This window comes from Oncorhynchus clarkii, chromosome 24 (genome assembly GCF_045791955.1).
Source record: "Oncorhynchus clarkii lewisi isolate Uvic-CL-2024 chromosome 24, UVic_Ocla_1.0, whole genome shotgun sequence".
NCBI lineage: Eukaryota > Metazoa > Chordata > Actinopteri > Salmoniformes > Salmonidae > Oncorhynchus > Oncorhynchus clarkii.
Window position 1 is genome coordinate 20,389,290 of NC_092170.1, and position 12,458 is coordinate 20,401,747.

General features: G+C 42.6%; 1 protein-coding gene across 3 annotated transcripts in view; it reads left to right on the forward strand.

The window, feature by feature from the left end:
- LOC139382859 (2-(3-amino-3-carboxypropyl)histidine synthase subunit 1-like) overlaps positions 1-12,458 on the forward strand; it is a 109,330-nt gene that overhangs the window by 66,498 nt on the left and 30,374 nt on the right. For all 3 annotated transcript variants that reach the window (XM_071127098.1, XM_071127099.1, XM_071127100.1), the window contains exon 7: positions 8,883-8,951. In XM_071127098.1, the coding sequence (XP_070983199.1) occupies positions 8,883-8,951 (69 nt within the window). The remainder of the gene's footprint in view (positions 1-8,882; positions 8,952-12,458) is intronic.

A 12,458-nucleotide genomic window follows, 5' to 3' on the forward strand; every position in this document is an offset into this window, starting at 1 on the left:
CATGAGGAAGGTGAGGGATCAGCCCAGAACTACACGGCAGGACCTGGTCAATGACCTGAAGAGAGCTGGGACCACAGTCTCAAAGAAAACCATTAGTAACACACTACGCCGTCATGGATTAAAATCCTGCAGCGCACGCAAGGTCCCCCTGCTCAAGCCAGCGCATGTCCAGGCCCATCTGAAGTTTGCCAATGACCATCTGGATGATCCAGAGGAGGAATGGGAGATGGTCATGTGGTCTGATGAGACAAAAATAGAGCTTTTTGGTCTAAACTCCACTCACCGTGTTTGGAGGAAGAAGAAGGATGAGTACAACCCCAAGAACACCATCCCAACCGTGAAGCATGGAGGCTGAAACATCATTCTTTGGGGATGCTTTTCTGCAAAGGTGACAGGACGACTGCAACGTATTGAGGGGAGGATGGATGGGGCCATGTATCGCGAGATCTTGGCCAACAACCTCCTTCCCTCAGTAAGAGCATTGAAGATGGGTCGTGGCTGGGTCTTCCAGCATGAAAACGACCCGAAACATACAGCCAGGGCAACTAAGGAGTGGCTCCGTCAGAAGCATCTCAAGGTCCTGGAGTGGTCTAGCCAGTCTCCAGACCTGAACCCAATAGAATATCTTTGGAGGGAGCTGAAAGTCCGTATTGCCCAGCAACAGCCCCGAAACCTGAAGGATCTGGAGAAGGTCTGTATGGAGGAGTGGGCCAAAATCCCTGCTGCAGTGTGTACAAACCTGGTAAAGAACTATAGGAAATATATGATCTCTGTTGTGCAAACAAAGGTTTCTGTATCAAATATTAAGTTCTGCTTTTCTGATGTATCAAATACTTATGTCATGCAAATGAATTACTTAAAAATCATACAATGTGATATTCTGGATTTTTGTTTTAGATTCTATCTCTCACAGTTGAAGTGTACCTATGATAAAAATTACAGACCTCTACATGCTTTGTAAGTAGGAAAACCTGCAAAATCGGCAGTGTATCAAATACCCCACTGTACCTTACGCAGTCACAGTCTGTTAGACCTACCTTATGCAGTCAGTCTGTCAGACCTACATTACACAGTCTGTCAGACCTACCTTACACAGTCAGTCTCAGACCTACCTTTCACAGTCTGTCAGACCTACATTACACAGTCAGTCTGTCTGACCTATATTACACAGTCACAGTCTGTCTGACCTACATTACAGAGTCAGTCTGTCAGACCAACCTTACACAGCCACTGTCTGTCAGACCTACCTTTCACAGTCTGTCAGATCTACCTTACACAGTCACAGTCTGTCATACATACCTTGCACAGTCAGTCTGTCAGACCTACCTTGCGCAGTCAGTCTGTCAGACATACATTACGCAGTCACAATCTGTCAGACATACATTACGCAGTCACAGTCTGTCATACCTACCTTGCACGGTCTGTCAGACCTACCTTGCGCTGTCACAGTCTGTCAGACCTATATTACGCAGTCAGTCTGTCAGACCTATGTCACACAGTCAGTCTGTCAGACCTGTATTACACAGTCAGTCTGTCTGACCTATGTTACACAGTTTGTCAGAACTGCATTACACAGTTTCTGTTATACATTACCTTCCTACCCAACACTTCCCCAGACATTGTTAAAGCTACCTTCCCCATCCTCGGTCCCTGACTCTCTGTCATCTATGTGTTAGTGTTGCCACGGTACCAAATGTTTGACTTTCGATGCCAGGTTTTGTATCACTCGATATCGTAACGATACTCGATACCGAAATTATACTCGATATCAAAACGATACCATTGCAAAACGTTTTTTTTTATTACTGAAGTCACTGAATAACCGCTGGGCTTTATTATTTTTAAACATTGAACAATGTGTTGATAACTGGACGAACAAATAAAATAACACAAAGAATATCTTCTGTTCTATATTCAATGTCTTTCAAAAATACAACACCATATTAAATAACAGAAAAATACCTCTCAATTTTCCTTATGCGAAACATATCGGTGACTCGGAGCAGCCAAAATTACATCTAAACTGTTTTACAATGTAATTTGATACATACAATATCAGGGTAATTTGCTTATCTATGGCCATAATATCAGGTCACATGACATTCATTACCTATGATTCATTATTCAATACAGCTAAATAATTTAATGTATTAAAATAGTTTAGTTCCAAAATTACACTAATTTCTGAAGCTTCTACATTAGTCTATACACCATAGAAATACAATGGATTTTACACAGCATGGATTTTTACTACAATTCCCAGAATGCATTTCCCTTCCCAGGGTGCAATGCTCCGCCCAGGGCTGCTGGCTGGCTAGTGGCTACTACTAGTAGCAAGCCCAGACAATCGCGAAGTAGTCTAAATATCTTATTGCTGTCAAGCTATGAGCACATTTCACGACTTTTAGTTTGTGTATACATACCTTAATGCTCACATGATTGTCATGCTGAATATATGTTATTTTAATTGTCACTCAAAAATTATTCAAATTTAGTAGAATAACGACAATGTTACAATGCAAATGTCATCTGTAAAATAGTTTTTTATTTCCATTTGAACGTATTTTGGTGCGAAAAGTACGATCCCAGAACAACAGCAAAGGACCTTGTGAAGATGCTGGAGGAAACGGGTACAAAGTATCTATATCCACAGTAAAACAAGTCCTATATCGACGTAACCTGAAAGGCCGCTCAGCAAGGAAGAAGCCACTGCTCCAAAACCGCCATAAAAAAGCCAGACTACAGTTTGTAGTCATGTGCAGTTTGCACATGGGGATAAAGATCGTACTATTTGGAGAAATGTCCTCTGGTCTGATGAAACATAATTAGAACTATTTGGCCATCATTGTGTTTGGAGGAAAAAGGGGCAAGCCGAAGAACACCATCCCACACCATCCCATGAAGCATGGGGGTGTCAGCATCATGTTGTGGGGGTGCTTTGCTGCAGGAGGGACTGGTGCACTTCACAAAATAGATGGCATCATGAGGTATGAAAATTATGTGGATATTGAAGCAACATCTCAAGACTTCAGTCAGGCAGGAAGTTGAGCTTGGTCGCAAATGGGTCTTCCAAATGGACAATGACCCCAAGCATATTTCCAAAGTTGTGGCAAAATGGCTTAAGGACAACAAAGTCAAGGTATTGGAGTGGCCCTCACAAAGCCCTGACTTCAATCCCATAGGAAATGTGTCGGCAGAACTGAAAAAGCGTGTGCGAGCAAGGAGGCCTACAAACCTGACTCAGTTACACCAGCTCTGTCAGGAGGAATAGGCCAAAATTCACCTAACTTATTGTGGGAAGCTTGTGGAAGGCTTCCCGAAACGTTTGATCCAAGTTAAACAATTGAAAGGCAATGCTACCGAATACTAATTGAGTGTATGTAAACTTCTGACCCACTGGGAATGTGATGAAATAAATAAAAGCTGAAATAAATCATTCTCTCTACTATTATTCTGACATTTCACATTCTTAAAATAAATTGGTGATCCTAACTGACCTAAGACAGGGCATTTTTTACGAGGATTAAATGTCAGGAATTGTGAAAAACTGAGTTTAAATGTATTTGGCTAAGGTGACTGTAAACTTTCAACTGTAGCTGGCCATAAATGGATGTTGCATTTTACTTTACAGGTGGTAATGTAGGCTTCTTCTAACCCATTGCTTTTTTACTACACATAATAATAATATGTCTTTATATTAATTACCAAAGTCTGTCAGAATTCCAGTCCTTAACATTCATTTAATACCCCTTGGTCTTCAAGAATAGGACTAGGAAGTATATATTAGTCAAGTTGTTTTACCTGAGCATGACCCAGAAATATTAGCTTTCTCTGTTGTTTATGATTTTGTTGTCATGGAGGACTGATTGGGCTCATTGCTTCGACTTGAAAAATAAATGCAGCTCTCATGAATGGCATGCTTTGAGCTCCACCGAAAAGTGCTATTTGCATGTGAAAAATGTCTGCCATATTCTGCATTTGGTATAGGCCTATTGTTTGTTTTTGTTGGTGACACTTTGATATCTATATCATTTGCAGCTGTTTAAGTCTATCACAAAAGTGTTTGAGTTTAAGCATGTGTCCATTAAGCCTATGGATTTGTTGTTGTTGTTAATCAGCGTGAATTAGATTGAGCAATAAAAGCCCCACTCATGGTCTTAATATTAACACGTTTTTGACAGTATGGAGCACAATACCACAGAGAAGTTTAAAGGGGAGGAACTCCCTCAAACATTTATTCCAAAGGCTGGGATCTGCACTATGCAGCTGTTGCAAGAGCACGTTTTTCACTGGCTGTCCACTGGATGCAAAAACAATGATTAACAGGCATTTTAAACGTGTTAAATTACACATACATCCATAACCACCACAATCCTTAAGGCGCAAATAGCTAAATGAAGGAGCAGCAGTGTGATTCACATCAATGCTCTATGTAGATAGCCTATCAATCGTTAAGTGATATCCGCATCGCCTGTAGGCTACACCACTGCTGTCGTCCTTACCGCCAAACGTTTATTTAAGATGGATAATCTTTGGATGCCGACAGAAGTCGCACCATTGGAAGACACCGCTTGGACTGAAACCTACAGAAGCTTATTCCTGCTCTTTCCCCGCGATCCATCAAACACATTAAGGTGTGTCATCATAGTTGTCTCTGACTTGCGGTCAGACTCGCTCAGGCGGAACAAACTTAAACTTGACAAATTTCAAATGCTGATTGATTGCCATTGAGAAAACAAAGGTGTCCATTTTTTTCCGCAAACAGCCTTTCTGAATTTAAAAGTAGTCCTAGAATAAATAATTTACTTTTTCAAAAGTATCTGTAATCAGATTACAATATGTTTGCTGGTAACGTAACAGATTACAGTTTTTTGTAATTGGTTACATGTAATAAACCGTTACTTCCCAGCCCTGCTCATACACGCTAACAGGCTCAGGCGACAGTGAGTACACATAGAAAATGACCCCAGTGTATTATCATAGACACACAATCCTATGCATTTTAAGACATAGTGGGTTCCTAATAATAGTCATGCTGTACTTATGTTATGATACCCACACACCCTTCCCAGTGTATGTGATTAGATTGGCCAGATAAGTAGAGGAGAGACAGCCATTATAGGAAACAGCCTGGTCGCACGGGAGAGCAAAGCCGTGTGTGCGTGCGTGTGTCAAGGGTGTGTTTGCACTTTGCCCATTAATCTAAAGTGGAGTGTCTTTGATGTGTGTGTAGGGGCGGGTGGGGGTGAGATGGGAGAAATAATTGATTATCTTGACTGAGAATTAGCTCCCGGAGTCTCTCACCCTTTCTCTCTCCTTCTCCCTCCCCGCTTTTCTCCCCCTCTCTCCACCTCTCCCCTTCTCTAGCGCCCCCCCTCCATCTCACTCTCTCCTCATGTCAGTGCTCTGAGGGGCAGCATACAACCAGCTCATACCTGAGTACAGAACAGTACAGACCCTGGAAACGGGAAACCAGCAGGAGGCGTCAACAAAATATAATAGTCAGTAATAATGCATAGAAATAAGGGCTGTTGAAGTATCATGCTCCATGGATTACATTTCACTTCATTTTAACTTGCATATACCAGATTTGACATTTCTGAATAGTTTGAAATATCTCTCAGCCTCCAATACGGTCTCTCATAAGTCACCTAAATGCTTGTCTCTTATTGTGTTCAAACATTTATTTGTAAAAGTGCGTCGGAAGGGACCTATTGCTGCGATATCTATTACATTGTGGGATGGCTTTAATACATTATAGAATCTATATGATTTCAGTAATTAAGAGAAGTATGTTAAAATGGCTGAATGCTTTAGAACAGAGCAGCTGTAAGAATAGGTTTAGTAGCAGATGCCCTCAGATCTAATCCTGACTCCTAGCTCTCCTCTCTCAGTCCCTGCTGCTAATGTCTGCAGACATATTAAGAGCAGAATCAGAGTGTGTTGATGCATAATGCAGGACATACAGCACAGTGTTCACTATTATAGCACAGCAACACTCAGCTCTCCTACAAAGGACAATGCATTATGAATGATAGGATAACAAAGGCCCTCATAGGAGTGCTATAGATCGCTATCCTCTTAAAGCATAGAAACACATGCAGGGTGTGATGTTGAAAAGCAGGAGGCTCATTGTAGCCAGTGTGATTATAGAGGGACCTAGTATATTATTGAAAAGCAAGCACTCGGCACCATAGTCATCACTCGTCTTTCATTTTCTTCTTGGCTCACAATTACCCTGCTTTTACCCTGCTATACACACAAAGACACAGATGCACACGCGCTCACACACACACATCCCCACGCACACAATCTAGTCTCAGTGACTGAGTGTGTGTGTGTTAGTGGTGCGCGGGTCAGCTGTTTGTTCACCCAACCGCAATTGCTAATAAACCATCCGCAACCGCACGACTGTGTGATAAATTGAAAAACTGAGTCCTTTGTTTTTTTTAAACCTAAGCTATGTTTTTGTTTATAATTGCCAACATTTTGGTAGGCTATTTTTAGTAAATGTTAGCCTGTTGATTTTAGTCTGTAATTAGATACATGCAGATTATCTTGGCCTAGAAGACTAAATAAACCCTTGCTCACCAGAAAATGTCATACATCTATAGAATGAATGCTTCAATCTAGGTGAAATCTATGAAGTTTAGATTTTATCCGCGCTTCTCTTGTGCAGCCAAACGTTTAGAAACCAGGGAGAAAATGCAATAACACAACAACAAAAAATGGCTAAGATTGTCTGTGCAAAATGTCCAAATGACATCAGTTTGATAGATTTGAAGGGAATTAAATGCTGTGAAAACGAAACTTCATGTTTCAGACAAGATTTCAGATCGCCTTGGATGCATGTCTTTTTGTGGTTGAAATACATGCATCTTTTATGATATTGATAAAGATAGCACCTTTACAGACGGTAAATAAATCATATTTCACCACTCCTGTTCCCAAGTAAAAATGTACATTTGATGTATTATTTTCTGCAGGAGTTAATATTATATTAGGCTATGTGAGAGAGAAAAAATCTTGCCCCATGGCAAAATTTGTAGAATTTCAGCAAACTTAGTTTAAAACATTAGACTACTGTTCTGGCCCTCCCTTTATTTTCAAATCTCCATTTTACAGCTTTTCTCTTATTTAGTTCAACTCTGACAATGTCCTTTTTGCCTCGGTGGATCGACGTTAACTTTTTCTGCTCAAATTCCCAAAAGCATTTGGTGATTGCCGTGTATTTGGTGATTGCTGTGTATTTGGGGATTGCCGTGTATTTGGTGATTGCCGTGTATTTGGGGATTGCCGTGTATTTGGGGATTGCCGTGTATTTGGTGATTGCCGTGTATTTGGTGATTGCCGTGTATTTGGTGATTGCCGTGTATTTGGGGATTGCCGTGTATTTGGGGATTGCCGTGTATTTGGGGATTGCCGTGTATTTGGTGATTGCCGTGTATTTGGGGATTGCCAGGTATTTGGGGATTGCCGTGTGTTTGGGGATTGCCGTGTATTTGGGGATTGCCGTGTATTTGGTGATTGCCGTGTATTTGGTGATTGCCGTGTATTTGGGGATTGCCGTGTATTTGGGGATTGCCGTGTATTTGGGGATTGCCGTGTATTTGGGGATTGCCGTGTATTTGGGGATTGCAGTGTATTTGGGGATTGCCGTGTATTTGGTGATTGCCGTGTATTTGGGGATTGCCGTGTATTTGGGGATTGCCGTGTATTTGGGGATTGTCGTGTATTTGGGGATTGCCGTGTATTTGGGGATTGCCGTGTATTTGGGGATTGCCGTGTATTTGGGGATTGCCGTGTATTTGGGGATTGCCGTGTATTTGGTGATTGCCGTGTATTTGGTGATTGCAGTGTATTTGGGGATTGCAGTGTATTTGGGGATTGCCGTGTATTTGGGGATTGCCGTGTATTTGGTGCACGTACAGTTAGGCCCTAAAGATTAGGCTTATACACTAATGGCAGTTACAAATAATGAAAGAAAAACCTCAATGTAGCCTATAAATGTGAATCGCTCAATAATTATACATTTATGGATTTTTTTATGCATCGCTTTCTCTTTATTCAACCCACCCGCTCTTCATCCACACAATATTTCATGACCCTAAACCCAGATATAACCGTGGGGACTGCAGGTTATGAGTTAACCCGCGCACCACTAGTGCGTGGGTGTGTGTTATTTTGTGTGTGTGTGTCTATGTGTGCCTGTCTATGTGGAGGTTAGTTGTGGCTCCTGGGGGTCCCTGTGGATGCTCACCCACAGCCCGTTCCACACACACTTTCCTAAACGCTGGCTAATTAACTCCTCTAATTGTCTCCGCCTCCCCTTGGGCCTCTGCAAACTCGCCACAGTTACAGAGGCCTGGACCCCTCACTCAGCCAATAGCAGGCCTCCTCCCAGAACACCCCCTGGGATGATAATCGTGTGTGTGTGTGTGTGCGCCCCTTGAACCCTGCCCCATCACTGGTCTCAGTGGGCTGACTAATAACACCCCTGGGTTAATTGAAAAGCCTGGTAGTGGATTAACAACATGGGGTCATCACAGGGGTGGTGTGCGGCAGTGTTCCTATACATCAGCAGCCCCTGGTCACACCTTGAACCCCTGAATCCCAGGCATAGGTCCTCTGAGACCACTTTGTTTCACCAGGAGAGAGGGGTGGGGGGGGGTGTAGAGGAAGGACAGAGAGGGAGGGAGGGAGGGAGGGAGGGAGGGAGGGAGGGAGGGAGGGAGGGAGGGAGGGAGGGAGGGAGGGAGGGAGGGAGGGAGGGAGAGAGAGAATTGTTGTTCCACCACAGGTATGCAGGGAGTGTGTCTGTCTTACTGTGTTTGTATCTCTCTCATCCTGTGCCTCTGTGTGTGTTGTGTTTGTATTTATAGCTACCTGGGAGATGGCAGGTTCCACCTGGAGTCCATCATGATTGCCAACCCAGAGATACATGCCTACAGGTAAATAATAGAATACACATAATGACCCTTTACCTCCTTACAGTCGTTCCAGTTGGCCTATAGGGCTAAATTGAAATTAGTCTTACAGAAGAAATATGGAAAGCATATGCATAAGTTTGGATATTAATGGGAAAATTATTAGATTAAAGGTGAGGACAAAGCAATGAATCTGGAACAAGACTGAAACCAAACATTACACTGTTGATTTTATTAGCATTTACCTTTACTGTACTTTTTGCCACATTTGTTGATAACGAAATTAGAAAATACTCTGGATACATTCAGTAACATGATAAGAATATTAATGGAACATTGGGGGCAGGTGCAACATAAGACAAAATAATGACAAGGGTTTGAGTGAGAGGACTAACTGGTGTCTCCAGGTGGCCACACACTTCTCCAGTGTACACAAGTCATTTTAATGTACTTTTATGACTCAAAGAAGAGTCTTCAACTATAAGGTACTATTTTGAGCTCTCCTTGCTGTGCTGTTGAGGAACGAGAGCGAGCAGACTGGTCATTTTATTTGGAGCACAGCCCTGCATCCCTGCCTTTACGCAATTACTGTTTACGCATTCCAAAAATTGTCCATTATAAATTGCAATCTGGTCAGTTGGGCATGATTTGAAAGCGTGTTTTATTGCCAACATGGCTAGCTAAGTTATAAAATATGATCTAACAGTGTTAGGCTTTCACAAGGCAATTCAGAGAAGCAGATAATTTTGGTGTGCATAGAAGTAGAGTCGCGAGTGCATTCAGGTGCGTGTTCCCCGCCAAATGTCTTTACAATACCACAAACAGGCTCATTCTGTTCAGGACAACCCAGGGTATGACGCCATGTCATCTTGTATCTGTACACCAAGCATTGTGAATATGAACGATGACACTGTATATTACATGAGTTCTATGATGTGGAAATGTGAAGTGCACATCTGGACTAACAGGTGTTTGGCTTGCTTGTATGACATCAGAGCGGCATTTGTTATAATCCTCAATGTCTCATCTTTCAAAATACATCGAGTCCTCTTTATTTACAGCATTACCCTCTCTGACAACCAAAAAGTTGCCTAATTGGGGGGCTTCTTGTCGTGCGCAGTGCTCAAGTTCAGAACGGCTGTCAGTCAAAACCAAAACTGCGCTGTGAAGCGGAGACCTTGAGCTTTGGCATTATGTATTGTATGTTACTGTGCAGCCACTGCGTTCCAATTTAGAGGCTTATCAGCACTGTTCCCTCTAAGCTGCGTGCGTGCACGGGCGAGCGGTAGCCCAAAGACTGACGCGAAGCTCTCCTGGACTGCTGCGCAGCTCCCCTGGAGTGCCGCGCTGCTCCCCTGAACTGCCGCGCCACTCTCCTGGACTGCCGCGCCGCTCTCCTGGACTGCCGCGCCGCTCTCCTGGACTGCCGCGCCGCTCTCCTGGACTGCCGCGCCGCTCTCCTGGACTGCCGCGCTGCTCTCTTCGACTGCCACGCCGCTCTCCTGGACTGCCGCGCTGCTCTCTTCGACTGCCACGCCGCTCTCCTGGACTGCCGCGCTGCTCTCTTCGACTGCCGTGCAGAGCACAGAAGAATGTCAGCCCACGGAGAGCACGAGATTGACCTTCAGTCAACTTTCTAGAGCTTTCCCTATTAGTTAACACTATCAATATTTCCCTTCAATGTGGCATTTGTGATCGAATCAACACAATATTAGCCACTTTCAATGCAACATACCGAAACGAAACTAACTATGCAAGAGATTGTGTTGTTGGCAGAACACATCGGCGTAGGATTTCTATTGCGCAGGACTCAGTCCGTACTCTACACAGACAGGTGCGGCATAACCAATCAGAACTGCAGTCGGTCTATATGCAAATACACCATTGCTATATATGTATCTGTGCCATTTACGTTGAACTGAACTGTGTTTCTAGCATGAGGGGTCATGAGTAGATGCAGTTGTTTTGAGATCAAAGCGAGAGCTGCGTGTAGCGAAGTGTGCACATTTTGTTCATGTCCTTTGCTATTTGGTGAGTTATTAGCCCAGTTATAGATCATTTGTAGTCAGAAATAGGAGCATGATTGCTTCCTACAAGAGCACAAAATGTGTACATTTCTAGACATCTTTAAAAAGCCTGTCAGGTAAAGAGATTTTTTTTTGTCTTAAATGGGCGGTGTTGTATTTTGAGACAGCTTATTCAAGCCTAAATAGCCAATAGACAGAGGATAGCATAATTTGTCTGATTCTCTGTAATAATGGTATGAGAATAATAATGCATTTTATTTTGTAAAGTGGTTTCTTGCATCAAACAACACCACAGTATTTTCAGTCACCTCCTTGTCAAAAGGTCAAGTGGATAAACAGGTTAATGCCAAGTCCTGCGTGTTTGTTTCAAAAGTCTCATGGAATGTAGGCCTACATTGAACACCATACATTGGATGCTACTGTAGGCTGAATGATAGAACAGCTATTTCCATGTTAAAATGTTATGAGATGCATTTTCTCCATTGTTTTTGATGGTAGGCCGCTCTGGTAGGCCTACATTATGATCAAATAGCCACAGTAGCCTACATGACCTCTGTTAAACCTGTAACTTAAAGTGGGTAGAGCCTCAGTGTTCACAGTAAATACGCACTGGAAGTCACACAGAATTATCACAACGTTCAAGTTTGCGCTCAGCAGACCTGAAATTTGCTTAGTTCCTGGTGGGAACATTGCGTTTCAGTGTCCAAATTTGCTATTTTGAACCCGTATACTGGTACAAGTGTAAAGAGATAATCAGGCACTGTGTGTTCCATTTACAGTATACTAACTAGTGTACTACAGTGGATGAGTCTGAGGTAGATTGCAGAATGTCATTATTGTCAGTAATACAGTGCATTTGGAAAGTATTCAGACACATTCCCTTTTTCCAAATGTTGTTACGTTACAGCCTTGTTCTAAAATTGATCAAATTAAATGTTTTCCTCCTCAATCTACACACAATACCCCATAACAACAAAGCGAAAACATTTTGCAAATGTATAAAAAAACAAAAAAAACATGCATACCTTACAGTACCCGTCAAAAGTTTGGACACACCTACTCATTCCAGTGTTTTTCTTAATTTTTTACTATTTTCTATGAAATAACACATATGGAATCACGTAATTACCAAAAACGTGTTAAACAAATCAAAATATATTTTATATTTTAAGTTCTTCAAAGTAGCCGCCCTTTGCCTTGATGACAGCTTTGCAAACTCTTGGTATTCTCTTAACCAGCTTCATGAACAATGCTTTTCCAACCATCTTGATTTTCCTTCACTCAGCGGTCCAACTCATCCCAAACCATCTCAATTGGGTTGAGGTCGGGTGATTGTGGAGGCCAGGTCATCTGATGCAGGACTCCATTACTCTCCTTCTTGATCAGATTGCCCTTACACAGCATGGAGGTGTGTTGGGTCATTGTCCTGTTGAAAAACAAATGATAGTCCCACTAAGCGCAAACCAGATGGGATGGCGTATCACTGCAGAACGCTGTGGTAGCC